This window comes from Danio rerio, chromosome 20 (genome assembly GCF_052040795.2).
Source record: "Danio rerio strain M-AB ecotype USA chromosome 20, GRCz13ab, whole genome shotgun sequence".
In the NCBI taxonomy this organism is placed as follows: domain Eukaryota; kingdom Metazoa; phylum Chordata; class Actinopteri; order Cypriniformes; family Danionidae; genus Danio; species Danio rerio.
Window position 1 is genome coordinate 54,339,956 of NC_141040.1, and position 16,629 is coordinate 54,356,584.

The 16,629-nt window shown below is 34.1% G+C and overlaps 3 protein-coding genes across 6 annotated transcripts in view; all 3 read left to right on the forward strand.

Annotated features, from left to right (window-relative positions):
* Positions 1–3,637, forward strand: part of slc24a4b (solute carrier family 24 member 4b) — an 87,507-nt gene extending 83,870 nt beyond the window's left edge. Inside the window, exons 17-18 of one of the 2 annotated variants that reach the window (XR_015518944.1) lie at positions 963–1,568; positions 1,715–3,637. Coding sequence is in view for 1 of the 2 variants with exons in the window: in XM_087298826.1 (XP_087154952.1) it covers positions 963–1,112 (150 nt within the window). In the remaining variant the exon portion in view is untranslated. Of the gene's footprint in view, positions 1–962 lie in introns of both variants that reach the window. The other variant, XM_087298826.1, reaches the window with a different exon arrangement.
* Positions 1–16,629, forward strand: part of cpsf2 (cleavage and polyadenylation specific factor 2) — a 495,879-nt gene that overhangs the window by 147,763 nt on the left and 331,487 nt on the right. The window lies entirely within an intron of this gene.
* LOC147832348 (uncharacterized) overlaps positions 13,006–16,629 on the forward strand; it is a 298,807-nt gene continuing 295,183 nt past the window's right edge. For both annotated transcript variants that reach the window (XM_087299007.1, XM_087299006.1), the window contains exon 1: positions 13,006–13,083. The gene's annotated coding sequence lies outside the window, so the exon portion shown is untranslated. The remainder of the gene's footprint in view (positions 13,084–16,629) is intronic.

A 16,629-nucleotide genomic window follows, 5' to 3' on the forward strand; every position in this document is an offset into this window, starting at 1 on the left:
CCAACTGCTTGGTTATAATGCTGAGGTTTCATCTTTGGGTAGAGACTCGATATAATATCCATCTGCAGTGTGACTTCAATCGACTGGCATGTTTGTGTGTGTGTGGGTGTGTGTGTGTGTGTCTAAGTATCTGCGTCAGAGGGCGGGGCCTTAGGTTTGAAATCTCCCGGGTTTGCGCGTGCACGTGAATAACTTGGTTTCGTTCGTACGTCATGCCGAAACACCTAATCTCGGTATCAAGGCGACTCGTTTGAAGCACTATGAGTCGACTCTTTTATAGATGAATCAACCGTTTTAAACACTGTACTCTTACAGATTTAAGCCTTAGCTGGATACTTCACTTCACTTAGAGCTGTGTTACACACTACATGGAGGGGAATTTTCAAAAACTCATAATATGGGCTCTTTAAGCGTTTTTAAATTATCAGAACATATTACAGTTGTGGGCAAAATTATTTTTTATTTTTCTAATGTTTCCTAAATGTTGTTTAACAGCAAGGAAATTTTCACAGCATGTCTGATAATATTTTTTCATCTGGGGATTGTCTAATTTTTTTTATTTTGGCTAGAATAAAAGCAGTTTTTAATAAATAAATAAATAAAAACATTTTAAGGTCAATATTATTAACCCCCTTAAGCAATATTTGTTTCCAATGTCTACAGAACAAACCATCATTATACAATAACTTGCCTAATTACCCTAGTTAAGCCTTTAAATGTCACATTAAGCTGAATACTAGTATCTTGAAAAAATCTAGTCAAATATTATTTACTGTCATCATGGCAAAGATAAAATAAATCAGTTATTAGAAATGAGTTATTAAAACTTTTTAGAAATGTGTTGCAAAAATATCCCTTTCCCTTAAACAGAAATTAGGGAAAAAATATACAAGGGGCCTAATAATTCAGGAGGGCTAATAAATCTGACTCTAACTTTATATAAACATCTTTTTGTCCTTTAGATTCTGGGGATTCACCTGAACCACTGGAAGCTGGACTTTAAGCTGGGTGTTTATGTGCTGCTGCTGTACGCCGTCTTCCTCTGCTTCTCCATCATGATCGAATACAACGTCTTCACCTTCGTCAACTTACCCATGTGTCGGGAAGACTAGGAACCATGCCACATCCCACAATGCACCATTCTGATGCCACGATCACCGCAAAAACTGGACGAATGTGAGTCGTCAACAACACTAACGCTCGACTGAAAATCCTCCAACGAGTCTCGCTTTTCACTGTGGATGGATTGGATCTTCCTGATAAGCTAATTTTTTGCCACATTTTCTCCTAGAAAGAGGAACTTCTCCTTGGCAGCTTTTCTCTCTTCCAGTTGAGGATCTTTAAAATCTCCAAAAATGCATTATGGAAAATGTGGATTGCGCTAGGAGGGTAGATCAACATTCGCCTTTTTCTTCACGCCGTTTTCTTCACTGGTTCAAGTTCATTTATTTGTAAAGTGTTCGCTTGTTTCTCAGTTTTTTGGCCATTGACCAGTGGATGACATTAACTGGTGGCTCCACCCACTATAATATTTTATCTTTTGTCCAAATATTTGCATATACAGATCAGTGGAGGAAATTGACTAGTGGTTCCACCCACTATGATATTTAATGGGTTCAAATATATGCATATATAGACCAGTTAAGTAAAATTAACTAGTGGCTCCACCCACTATGACCTCTCATGGATCCAAATATTTGCATATGTAGACCAGATGGAGGATTTTAACTGGGGGCTTCACCCACTTGAACATCTTATTGGTCCATATATTTGCATATGTTGACCAGTAGAGGAAATTAACAGTTGGCTCCACCCATTATAGCATCTTATTGGTCCAAATATGTGGATATGTAAACCAGCAAGGGAAATTAACTATTAGCTCCACCCACTGTAATATCTTATTGGTCTAAATATTTGCATATGCAGACTAGTAGAGGAAATTAACTGGTGGCTCCACCCACTATGACCTCTCATTGGTCCAAATATTTGCATTTGCAGACCAGATGGAGAAAATTAACTGAGGGCTCCACCCACTTAACATCTTATTGGTCTACATAGTTACATATGTAGACCAGTGAAGGAAATTAACTGCTGGCTCCACCCGCTATGACATCTTATTAGTCCAAATATTTGCATATGTAGACTAGTAGAGGAAATTAATTATTGACTCCACCCACTATGACCTCTCAATTGTCCAAATATCTGCATATGTAAACCAACAGGTTAAATTAACTATTGGCTCCACCCACTGTAAAATCTTATTGGTCTAAATATTTGCATATGCAGACTAGTAGAGGAAATTAACTAGTGGCTCCTCCCACTATGACCTCGCATTGGTCCAATATTTACATATGTAGACCAGTGGAGGAAATTAACTGTTGGCTCCACCCACTATGACATCTTATTGGTCCAAATATTTGCATATGTAGACCAGTGGAGGAAATTAACTATTGGCTCCACCCACTATGACATCTTATTGGTCCAAATATTTCCATATATAGACCAGTGGAGAAAATAAACCATTGGCTCCGCCCCTTATGACATTTAATTGGTCCAAATAAATGCTTATGTAGACCAGTGGAGGAAATTAACGTGTGGCTCCACTCACTGTAACCTCTCATTAGTCCAAATATTTGCATATGTAAACTAGTGGAGGGAAATAACTGGTGGCCCCATCCACTTTAACATCTCATTGGTCCAAATATTTGCATATGTAGACGAGTTGAGGAAATTGACCAATGGCTCAACCCTCTATGATATTTAATTGGTTCAAATATATGGATATGTAGACCAGTTGAGGAAATTGACCAATGGCTTCACCCACTATGATATGTAATTGGTGCAAGTATTTGCATATGTAGGCCAGTTGAGGGAACTGACCAATGGCTCCACTCACTATGATATTTTTAATTGGTTCAAATGTAGGCCGATTGAGTAAATGTAACTGGTAGCTCCACCCATTAGACCTCTCATTGATCCAAATATGTGCATATGTAGAACAGTGGAAGGAAATAGCCATTAACTCCACCCACTATAACAGCTCATTGGTCCAAATATGTGCATATAAAGCGTTAAGAATGCTAATTGTTGCAGCATGCAAAACAGTGTCAGTAATATAATACTCAATACAAGATAATTCTACCCTTAATTATTCTTAAGGGTAAATCTGACTAAATGTATAGTCACACTACTATGTTCAGTCTTTTTTTTCCTAATCTAAACATCATTAAAACAAGATAGATTTACCTGAAAAAGATAAATAAGTAGCCAATTAATTAGAAAATTATCCTCTCCATGTCTACATAAGTTTATGTGTAAAAAAAAAAAAAGAAGATATTTATGCAAATAAAATCAAAGTATTACACATCATGCACTTTTATTGTAATATGAATTATGCTTAAAAAGGAAGAACAGCATTTAGGAATGGCCAAATAAATTAAAGCATACTGTCATGTTTACCAGTGAACAAACCACCAGATGTCGCTGGTAAACACTCACTCATGAAACTACAAATCTGCCAGGTAATGGACTTCAACTTCATACATGCTCTTCCCCCACACACCTGCTTTCTCATTTAGCTTGCTTTACATTCACACCTGAGGACTTTCAGAGACTGATTAACACACACTATTTAAGCCACACATTCACTCCTTCAGTTGGCCGAGTCTTCTGTAACGCCGGGGAGTGACACCAACAACAGAAGGTAGGATCCAAATGCAGGTTTATTCAAAGTCAGGTAAGCGATGGTCAACACAGGTGCAAACAGATCTATACAGGCAGTCCAGAATCGTAGTCAAACACAGGCGAGGGGTCAGAAGGCAGGTGGCTAAACAGGAGAACTGGATAAACAAAGCTAAGATCAAAACACAGGAAAACAAGACCAGGATAACGCGTAGTAATGTCACCTTACAGGTAAACAAGACTCGGCAAACTGAAGGAGTGAATGTGTGGCTTAAATAGTGTGTGTTAATCAGTCTCTGAAAGTCCTCAGGTGTGAATGTAAATCAAGCTAAATGAGAAAGCAGGTGTGTGGGCGAAGAGCATGTATGAAGTTGAAGTCCATTAACTGGCAGATTTGTAGTTTCATGAGTGAGTGTTTACCAGCGACATCTGGTGGTTTGTTCACTGGTAAACATGACACATACTAACAAAAATGAAATAATTTGGATAATGAGGTAAGTTCAAAATATATCAATTTTAAGCAGATAGATATATTTTTAGTTATTAAATTCCAATGAGATCATAATTTACTATGTTTAGTTTGCTAGTGCACCTTGCCATTTTTGACAATTAATCTGAGCAAGTTAATACACTGAAAAAAAAACAGATAATATTTAATCAAAATCTGACCATCTGCTTTACATCTTGAACAGCCCTTCTCTGATTGGACAAAATTAACATTGCCACGCCCCTGCAACAAATTGTTTGCAGAGAGCAAAAAATGATAGGAGGATCCCCGAAATAAACCCCGCCCCCTACTAAATATTTAATTTTAGTTTGAATAATGCAAATCAAACGTCTGCTGCAACTTGAACAATTTGGACACTTTAAGTGTTTTCAGTGTTTAAACAAAAAAATTTTAGCATTTAGAAAATCAAGAGAAATCCAAATATGGCTTAAATACATATCTTGTTTAAAAGATATTTAGATTTTTAATTCTCTCTAGAAAACCAGACTTAAATACTGATTATGCCTGATTTCGTTTTGCAAAGAAGTTGTCTCTCTTTTTTTTTTCCTATGTACAAAACATGATTCTGATTTGAGTATTTCAGATGTTTTGCAGCGGCCTCTTTGAGGGCTAAAACTTGCCTATGAAGAGATTTAATGATCATATTGATTTCTGTGCGCATCTTCAGTGTGCTTTCATGACATTCAGTCCTTTAAACACAGGTTTAGAGATGCGGGATGGTGTTTATTCATTGTGAAATGTAGAAACGAGCACTTTAAAGTAAGCGAGCCGTTTAGTCTCATTCAGAAGTGCTTCCCTGATGTGTGTGTGTGTGTGTGTGTGAGTGTGTTTGTGGATAAATGTTTATGTGTGTGTGTATAAGGAGAAAAATCTTCAAACAAAATCTCTCGCTTCACCCGAAAAAAAAACAAAACCTCTGTAAAATGTGTTTCTGTTTAACTTTCCAGTGCAAACATCTCAACGTTCTGAAATCAAGCAGCAAAAGACTTTATTAAGCCTTAAAACAAGAACAAATATCAGACAAAAATTATATAAACTATGTCGGGAAACAATATTATTTTTCTTATTTCTTATTGTTTATTATTTTGCAGTTGAAGTCAAAATTATTAGCCTTCTTGTAGGGCTGCTCGATTATGGGAAAAATCATAATCACGATTATTTTGGTCATAATTGTAATCACAATTATTCAAAATGATTATCAGTTGAAGTCAAAATTATTCGCCTTTCTGTGAATTTATTTTTATATACAAATATTTCCCAAATTATCGTTAACAGAGCAAATTTTTACAGTATTTCACTGTAAATTTTTTCAGCTAGAAAAAAATCAGGTTTAAATATATTGAAACCTATTTTAATAGCTCAATATTATTAGCCCCCTTCAGCAATATATATTTTAATTGTCTGCTGAAGAAACTACTGTTACATAATGACTTGCCTATTTACTCTAATTAAGCCTTTGAATGTCACTTTAAGCTGAATACTAGTATATTGAAAAATATCTAGTATAATATAATGTGCTGTCATCATAGCAAAGATAAAATAAATCAGTTATTAGAGATGAGCTATTAAATCTGTTATGAACTGTGCTTTAAGCATCTTCACTGTAAGAAAAAAACTTTACTGTAACTACAAAAGTCCTTCAGTCAAGAGCAGTGAGTGGATTTTGTCCTTTTGTTTAATTGATAATAAAAACAGCAGCAGGAATATCGCACGCTGTCACTTTAGGAATAGTGAGGCTCCGATATGGTTGCTCTTTCACGTGTCTTTTGATTCTCAACTTGTTTGTTTATTACACAAATGAGGATTAATATGAATAATCACTAAACACCGTGCACTGAAAAAAAATTCAGAGATGATTCCTTGGATATACTCAATTTTGTTACATTAAGTGGTTGTAAACAATGTATTTGTGTTGAATTTAAACAAACAAATTAAGTTGAACATTATAAAACTTAATTTGTTTGTTTAAATTCAACACAAATAAATTGTTTGCAACAGTTCTGCATGCATCACTTTTTTCAGTGCATTTATTTGACCATTAAAGCGCTCGCATTAAGATTAGATCATCACAAACACACACACAATACCTGTCCGAGGCTAAGCGCAGCGCGCACACACACAACAGGACGTGCTCTTTCGCGCTTTTAAAAATATGAATGATGCGCATCCCGTGCTGCAAAAGTTACATTACAGCACATCTTTCAGTCACTTTCACGTGGAACTGGAAAGGGGGCGGTATATGATGGAATAATCGTTTATCTCGATTAATGGTTTTTCATAATCGTTAGAAGCTGTAATCGAAATTGAAACCGGATTTTCGATTAATTGCACAGCCCTACCTTCTTGTGAGTTTTTTTTTTGGATAGTATTTCCATTTTAATAACTAATTTCTAATGACTGTAACTAATAACCATTACAGTGCATATTGCTTTACTAGTTGTTTTATTTTATTTAGGCATGTTAGATTAATTAGGCAAGTCATTGGACAACAGCGGTTTGTTTTGTAGCCAGTAATATTGATATAAAAAAAATACATTTATTCCAGTTAAAAATACTGTGAAAATTTCACTGAGATGATTTAGGAAATATTTGAAAAAGTATTACAACTTCACTGGAGCGCTAATATTTATTTATTTTTTATATGTTATTGAAGTGTCTCCTTATCACATGCACAAAAATACAAACTAATTTTTAAAAGGATTTAAAGCATGAAAACTTGTGAAAAGTAGCATATTCACATCATTTTTGAGAAAAAAATCATTGTGAGAAAGAGGGAGGGGGAAAGAAGGAAGAAATGGAATGGTAGGAAGGATGGAAGAAAGGGAATAGAAGGAAGGAAGTGGATGGAAAGAAGGAAGATAGAGGAAGGAAGGAAGGAAGGAAGAAAGAAAGAAGAGAAGGAAGAGGAGGACGGAAAGAGATGGATGGAAGAATGAGGAGGGAAGGAAGGGAGGAAGGAGAGAAGGGGGAGGAGGAAGGAATGAGATGGAAGGAAGAACGAGGAAGGAAGGAGGAGGAAGGAAGGCGATGGAAGGAAGGAAGAAAGGAAAGGGATGGAAGAAAGAAAGAGTGAGAATGGAAGGAAGAGGTAGAAGAGGAAGGAAGGGGATGGATAGGGATGGAAGGAAGGAAGAGGGGAAGGAGGAGGAAGGGTGAAAGGAATGAAAGAGGAAGAAGGAGAGAAGGAAAGAAGGAAGAGGAGGAGAAGGAAGGAAGGAAGAAGAGAAGGAATGGGGAAGGGAAAGCTAGGATGAAGGGAAGGGAGTAAGGAAAGATAGGAGGAAAGGGAGAGGAAGGAAGGAAGGAAGGAAGGAAAGAAGAGGGAGTGGGAAGGATGGAGGAGGAGAAGAAAGAAGGAAAGTATCAAGAAAGAGGGAAGGAATAGAGTAGGGGGAAGGAAGGAAAGAATGAAATAGGAGGAGGAGGAGGAAAGAAAGGGATGGAAGAAAGTAAGAGAATGAGGATTGAAGGAAGGAAAAATTAGGAAGGCGGAGGAGGTGGAAGGAAGGTAGGGAGTAAGGAAGGAAGGGTGGAAGGAAGGAATGAGGAGGAAGGAAGGAAGAGGAGGAAGAGAAAGGAAAAAAGAAAGGGATAAATAAAGGGAGGGGGAAGCAAGGGAAACAGTGAAGGAAAAAAGAAAGAAAGGAGGGGAGGAGGAAGGAGGAGATGAAAGGAAGGAAGAATGAAAGGGGAGGATGGGGAAGGAATGGAGGAGCAGGGGGAAGGAAGGAAGGAGTAGGGAGAATGAAGGAAGGAAGGAAGAGGGAGGGTGAGGGAAGGAATGAAGGAGTAGGGGGAAGGAAGGAAAAAATGAAAGAGGAGGAGGAGAAGCAGCAAGAAAAGGGATGAAAGGAATAACAAGAATGGAAGGAGGAGGAAGGAAGGAATGAGGATGGAAGAAAGGAGGAGGAGGAGGAGGAGGAAGGAAGGATGGGGGAAGGAAGGAAGGAAGGAAGGAAGGAAGGAAAAGAGAGAGGGAAGAAAGGAAGAGGAAGAAAGACGAGGAGGGGGGAGATGAAGAGAAAAAAGAGAAAGAAAGAAAGAATGAAAAAAGGAAGACATGAGGAGGATGAAGGAAGGAGGAAGATGAAGGATTTGAAAGCTTTGTAGAATGTTTATTGTATTCTATTCTAACATTCTAATAAACCATTCTCAGTCTTAAGAGGAAGTCTTGTAGGAGGTCAGGCACTGCAGTGATGGCTCTGCTCTAGTAAATGAATGCTGATTGAGGGATGTTGTTAGATTTGTGCTGGCGAGCAGAAACACAGCAGAAGCTCGTATTTTTCTGGATCTGCACTGTTGGACTTGATGGCTCTTGTCCATATTTTCTTGACCTGGCAGCTCCAGAACCAACCCTCTGTGGAGAAAGTGTCATTTTCCCTCATGTGAACCCAAACGTGACACAAACACACACTGTTTATTTCTTTATTTTGTTTGTGTGTGTGGGTTTATGCAATATGAACTCTGCACTTTCTGGATGACGGAAGAGGACAATAACAGCATTTTATTCGTTTTATTTTTCCTGAATGCTGCGAGTGAAACAGCAATAGGCTTGGACCTGTGGTGGTGGACACTATGCAGGGAGGATGTGGCATTATAACCTCCTCACATGCACACTTCTGAGTCGCCTTGAACTTTTGACGACTTCAGTGGGAAATCTTCAAGACTGTGAGATTATTTGTTTGTTTCCTCTTATTGTTATACTCTTCAGAAACAAACTTGACACGCATTTCTGTCTGAAAAATACGAACACACAGTACGCAACAAAAATCATAAACATCATAGATGAACACTCTCTAGTGCCATTTTGTAATAAATAAGGGGTAAATTCCACAAAAATACACACATTCTTGACATATTTCACCCTGAATTGTAGATTTTGCGCATGAATACGCTTTTGTGGCATTAAAATGTTCGCATTTTGATAGTTTTCATAAAAATTATGCACATTTTTTTAAATTCCTTTTAAATACATTAAAATTATACATTTTATGCATAATAAAATTAGTTGAATCTATAATTATAAAATAAACTTAAATATTATATAATTGAATACAATTTCTTTCTCAGTATTTTTGATTTGTTTTCCAGTATTAACTTCTAAATATTCTGCAGGCAAACATTTACTTGAGAAGGATCTTGAGAAGGATTATTATTATTATTTTTTTTTTAATGTAATGTTTAGGTATTTTGTACTGTGAAAATCAGTTATGCTGAGGAAGAAAATAGTTTTAGTTTCATTTTACAATTGACATTATGCCGGTATTTTCCCTTATTATTATTAATAATTTTTCAGTGTTTTATTGTTGGGTTTGTTACATAATTATGATGTCTATAATTTTTTTTTAACTAAATAAAAAAGTTAAATGAAAATAAATTTATCTTACAAAAATAGTATTAAAGGGAACAATGTTTCTTTAAATTAGCTTTCATTTTATTTGTTTTTTTTAGATTTTATTTTATTTTTGTTGCTGCATTACAATGAACATTTTTTAATTCATCGATTTGTTTGCTTTTTTGTTTGTTTGCTTTTTTTATTAACATAAAAATAATGCACAACAATGTAAATGTAGATTTATTTCTTACTTAATGGGGTGAATTGTCACCTGGAGTTTATTTGACTTTTTTTTTCAATTTTGTTTTGTTGGGATTCGTTTTGTCTTGTTGTTTATTTTCTTTTTTGTTTTGTTTAATTTTTTTTGTTTGGTTTTGTTGTTTTGCTTTGATTTGAACATGTTTTTTTTTTCATTTATTTTAATTCATTTATTGCTTTTTTTTCTATCAGATGTGAACAATTCACATCATTATAATGCAAAACAGCGCACCCATAAATATAAACCTCATTTTCTTTATGCAAAAATATCTTGATTTATTTTAATTATTTATTACAATTTGGGGTGAATTTTGACCTGGAGTTTAATTAATTTTATTTTATTTTATTATTTTGCTACATTTCAATGGTTTTTAAAATGTATTTATTTGTTTTTTTGTTTGTTTAATTTTTAACTTTTATTTTATTTTATTGTTGCTGCATTGCAATTAATATTATTAATTAATTCATTAATTCATTCATTCATTGCAATGATTTTTTTTCTATTAAATGTGTAAATGAAATTATATTAAATTAAATAAAAATTTATTTTCTTTTATTTTGTTTTATTTTTGTTGTTGTATTACAATGTTTTTTTATTTATTTGCTTTTTTGTTTTTGTTTGTTTATTTAATTATTTATTTATTATTTATTATTTTATTTTACTGTTGCTGCATTGCAATGATAATTAATTAATTAATTAATTAAATTTATTTTAATTTAATTTAATTTTGTTTTATTTTATTTTAGTTGCTGCATTGCAATGATTTTTAAAATTTATTTATTTGTTTTTTTTGTTTTTGTTTATTTATTTATTTATTATTTTATTGTTGCAATAAATATTATTAATGAATGAATGAATTCATTTATTCATTCATTTATTGATTGATTGATTGCAATGCTTTTTTTTCTATTAAATGTGTATAATTCACAGGATAATAATGCAAAACAGTGCAAATGTATATATAGACTTCAATTTTTAATGTAAATTATCTTGATTTATTCAATTTATTTATAAAATTTCAGGGTGAATTTTTGACCTAGAGTGTAATTTAGATTTTAAATTTAATTTAATTTAATTTAATTTTTGTTGCTGTATTGCAGTAAACATGTTTTTATTTATTTATTGCAATGCTTTTTTATATCAAATGTGTACAATTCACATGAAAATAATGCAAAAGAGTTTCACGGAAACATAAACTTTATTATCTTTATGCAAAATATTTTGATTTATTTACTTTATTACATTTCAGGATGGATTTGAACCTGGAACTTTGTTCCAAGCATATTTTGACCGATTGTACCCTGTAAATGCACACTTCGATAATGCAGAAGTGTGCATCTGATTTAATGTTCATGAAAACGATTTGTACATACAATGTTTTGCGATGCATTTGATTTACCATCAGTTGAACTGATGGAGGTTTTTGTTGGCATAATAACACGCACAAACAGTCTACAACACACATCTGATCTCACACCTGTTTATGAAGTGTCACTTTTCTAACAAGTATAAAACTGAGAAGACATAAATGTTGTATATTGTGGATTGTACGGGACTTTCTAAAACAAGCGCACACATTCGAACACGTGTATGAACTCGACCCCATGCACTGTGAACTCTACGTGATGTGGGAATCATGTCAACAATGAAGAAGATTCATAAATGTATGATCAAAATAGAAAAATGTGTATATCTATATATTTCATGTAAAGTTAGTTACTATGAACCATATCTGGATACATCTGTAACACGTATATGAATGTACTGTCATGCTTTAATGGACAAAACCGATGCATTTTACTGTAAAGCAATAACATGAGAAAAAAACGTACATATAAATATATAAATATATGTAAATGTTTATGTGAAAAGTACATTTGTCATATGAATCTTTGGAAAAGGAATGTTTCAAATATGTCACAAATTAAACAATGCCATTTATACACGTTTCATTGTTTTTGTGGCCTGTGACGTGTTTAAAATGTGTATAAAATTTAATTTACAAATGTATCTGGATTTTTTTAAAGTGTGCAATTTGCTTGTGTGTAAATCATTATTATTATTATTAGTATTATTTTTTGGTGTGATGAGTCTTGATTTGCTGTGACATTCGGATCGGAGGGTCAAAATTTGGTGACAACAGCATGAAAGCATGGATCCATCCTGTCTTGTATCAACGGTTCAGGCTGGTGGTGGTGGTGGTGGTGGTGTGGGTATTTATTTTATTGGCACACTTTGGGCTCATTAGTACCAATTGAGCATCGAGTAAACGCCACAGCCTACCTGAGTATTGTTGCTGACCATGTCCATCCCTTTATGACCACATCTACTGATGACTACTTCCAGTTGGATAACACCATGTCATAAGCGAGAATCATCTCAGACTGGTTTCTTGAACATGACAATGAGTTCACTGTACTCAAATGGCCTCCACAGTCACCAGATCTCAATCCAATAGAGCACCTTTGGGATGTGGTGGAATGGGAGATTGGCATGGATGTGCAGCCGACAAATCTGCAGCAACTGTGTGATGCTATCATGTCAATATGGAGCAAAATCTCTGAAAAATATTTCCAGTACCTTGTTGAATCTACGCCACGAAGGATTAAGGTAATTCTGAAAACAAAGGGGGGTCCAACCCGGTGCTAGTAAGGTGTACCTAATAAAGTGGCCTATGAGTGTATGTATATACTGTGTATACAGAGTGATTAAAAAAAATACCACAACTTTAAAAAAAAACTGTATTTAATCAAAGAAACATGATGGAACCTTTGGTAATTAATCAATGTAAAGAGTATTTCAGTTGGCAGGGTGGAAGTCAGGGCTGACTTCATACATCCATAGTAGGACAATTAATAATATAATGAAAGTTAATGGCTATTGGTTTCCAACATTCCTCAAAATATCTTCTTTTGTCTTTAACAGAATCCCCTTTAATGATCCCCCGAAGATAATTAAAGAAAGAAAATCCACATCTTGAGTTACTTGGATTTTTAACTTTTCATGTTTTCTTTTATTGATATGTGCTCTTTTACCTGTTTTCAGGTTTTCTCTTAATGTAAAACACGTTGTGACCTCATGTCTGTGAAAGGTGCTATATAAATAAACCTTGTCATACTTAGTTACTTGAATGAAAATTGTACAATTAGCGTTTTCCAGTGTAATGTCCCTTTAAAAAGCATATGATTCCTATATGAATCGATTCTTTAAATGCATCGTTTTAGAAGAGTTTCCGGTTTAATCAGCCTAACTCAAATCTGCACGTCATCTGAATTCAACAACTGACTCAACTGCTACACGGTAAGTTTTGTTGATTTTATTTAACTACTAAACGGTTTTATTGATTTAATTTCATGTCACCTTACAGAACAAAGCGTCAGGACGCGTTTCTCTCTTTTACGTTACCTCTCACACTTGTATTCAAGTTTATCGTCGTTTTTCAAGCTCACCACAGCCATGTTGATTGATTGACAGAATGTAACGCTCGCTATCTTAGTAAGAGAGCAGCGAAAACGCAAAACAACTAGATTAAATACAACTAGAGTAAATACATTTCCCCCACCTCATATCTAAAGTTATTTTGCTTCTCAATTGATAAAAATGTAGATATATATTTGAAAGCAAGATGATTATTTCATAACTTTATCTGACCAGCAGATGGCGGGCTAACACCGCTGTTTGATTTTCAGAGATCTCACTATAACTTAGCCTGCTTCACATAAAGGGATAGTTTCCCCAAAACTGAACATTCCCTCACTATTTACTCAACTTTCTAAACTTTAATGAGTTTCTTCCTTCTGTTGAAAACTAAAGATGTTTTTGAAGAAATGTTGGAAACCACAGGCCATTAAAATTCTTTGTAGGAGCAAAAATACTAAGGAAGCCAGAGGCTGTCGCCCCCCCAGCATTCTTCAATGCATCTTATTTGTGTTCAAGAGAAGAAAAAAGGCTAACAGGTTTGAAACAGGTGGAGGATGAGAAAATGATGATAGAACTAATTTTTTTGGCTCAACTATCCATTTAAATATGCTTAGACATTAAATGCTGGATTTTGTGATTTGAGAACCCTAAGCATTTCTAGCACTGGGGTCCATTAGTCCTAATATGCACCCTTTGTTTTTTATTTTGTCTTATTTTATCTTGATTTGTTTAATTATTATTCATATTAATTATTCGATTAATTTTTGCATTTTCATTTGTTTGTTAATTAAATTTAATGTATTTAATTTTTTATTTATAACATATTTTTGTGATTATATATTTTTATTTAGCTTTTTCAAGAGTTAACAATACAGAACAACAAAACAAGACAGCAAACAAACTAAATTAAAACATACACAGTATATAAAATAAATAAGTAAAATTAAATAAATAAATAAAAAGGGAGAAGTATAACTTTTAAAATTTGTTTATTTTGTTATATATTTAAAAATACAGTTACTATTTTAGTTTTATTGATTTTAATTAATTAATTCATTCATTCATTCATTTTCTTGTCGGCTTAGTCCCTTTATTTATCTGGGGTCACCACAGCGGAATGAACTGCCAACTTATCCTGCAAGTTTTTATGCAGCGGATGCCCTTCCAGCCACAACCCATCTCTGGGAAACATACACACACACACACACACACACACACACACACACACACACACACACACACACACACACACACACACACACACACACACACACACACTCATACACTACGCGCAATTTAGCCTTCCCAATTCACCTGTAATGCATGTCTTTAGACTGTGGGGGAAACCGGAGCACCCGAAGGAAACCCACGCGAACACAGGGAGAACATGCAAACTCCACACAGAAACGCCAACTGAGCCGAGGTCGAACTAGCGACTACCCACTACAAAAAACAGCACTACCCACTACGTCGCTGATTTTAATTAATGTATTTATTTATTTATTTATTGCTGTCTTATTCTGACAACACATCTTCTTTTCTGAAATGTAAGTAAAAAAAAATTAGGATATAATAATGACATAAAATGTTTATTTGTTAGACCCTCAACATACACAATATGACAGAAAACTATGCTATTATAAATTATAGAAATATAAAGGTCTTTATTGTGGTCACTTACCCTGCTTGTTGGTTAAACCATCTGTACTGTTAGGGATATTTTCATCCACTCTGTGGTGATTTTTTTTTTTTGTCTTTATTTGGCCATTACTTTCTCTGTTTTAGCTAAAAGAATGATTTTTGGTGACAAATCTAATTTTGACGCATGTTTTAAGAAAATGCTTTGAATTATTATTATTTTTAATTCAACAATACACTCTGGGCAAATTTACTGCCCTGTTGCTATGTCCAGGATGAAAATAGCTACTGAATAAAAATGCATCAGATAAATATTTTTATAATTTTTTTTTTTTGCATAAATCTGTTCATCAACCTTGGTCCTGATTAAAAATACTTAATTGTTTAGAAAATTACAGGATTTTAACTCTTTAATAGCCAAATTTACAAAAGATGTCACTGATTTGGTGAAAAAAATACACAAGATGGTGTGTTTTCAATGTACAAAGTAATTGTGGACTGGATTTTTTACTTTTTTTTTTTTTACCTTTTATCAAAGTCTTGGACATGTGATAAAACTTTGCCTTTGATGCATTGTCTTTCGCTAATTTTCTTTTTTTTCTCCCTAATTTACTATTGGTGGCTGTTTTTGCCTCATTGACTTCCATCATAACCACATTTTTTTGATTGCAAAACCATGACAGCAAATAATTATGCAGTTTTGAGTGTTGGTGTTTTTTTTCTTTTGGGAGGAGGTAAAATGTGTAATTTTTACGGTCAATCATCAGTTGGCAGCATTAACCGTTTAGATAAGCCTGTGCAAAAAAAGCATAGTTTCTTGGTTTTAAATGGAGTATAACAGCAATTTAAGGTGTGTGTGAGAGAGTAACCTTTATGCACTTAATGTGTCTGAGAAAATCAAAATATGCATCTCAGCTCTCAGAACTACATGGAGTAAACAAAAACAAAGACTGTGTATTTATGCATCATCAAATGTGCTCCAAATGGAAGTCAATGGGGCAAAAACAGCCACCAGAAAAAGTTTTAATCTAACAAATGCATCAAAGCCAATGTTTTTACTAACTATTCAGATGTCCAAGACTGATAAAAGGCAAAAAAAAAAATCCATTTTACAATTACTTTTCATAAAAAAAAAATTTTTCACCAAATCTGACATCATTTATGAATTTGTCAATTAAAGAGTTAAAATCTTGTAATTTTCTAAACAATTGAGTAGTTTTGATCAGGACTGAGGTTGATTTACGCAAAAACAAAAAATAAATTATATATACATTGTCATTATGGGGTATTGTGTGTAGAATGTTAAGGAAATAAATGAATTTAATCAATTTGGAGTAAGGCTGTAACATAAAAATAATGTGGAAAATCTGGAATTTAAGGCAGCAGTTTATAGTTTATTATTTTAGTGGATGTTTCCATCCCTAACTTATCAAGAGGGTAGTAAATTTGAACAGTTCACAAGGGTCAAGTCCATCCCTGGTGCTTATTATGTACCATATAATAAATTCACCGGGATCAAAACTTAGCAACTTTTCTTGTGAAAGCTTGGCTGTGAACATTTTTGAAACCCTTATGAGCCTCTATATAATCATCATCATGATCATGATCTGAGCTTTCAAAGCGAGCGATGTGTGCTTTAATGGAGTATTTGTGTGAGAGATATAAACCATCTGCAGCAGCTAAACTCAGGTGAAAGCTCTTATTAAAGGGGCCATTCAGCAGCTGTCAGTGCTGCAGCGTTTGCTCTATAATTACAGCAGTTTGACTGGTAAAGCCGTGATTCTGCTC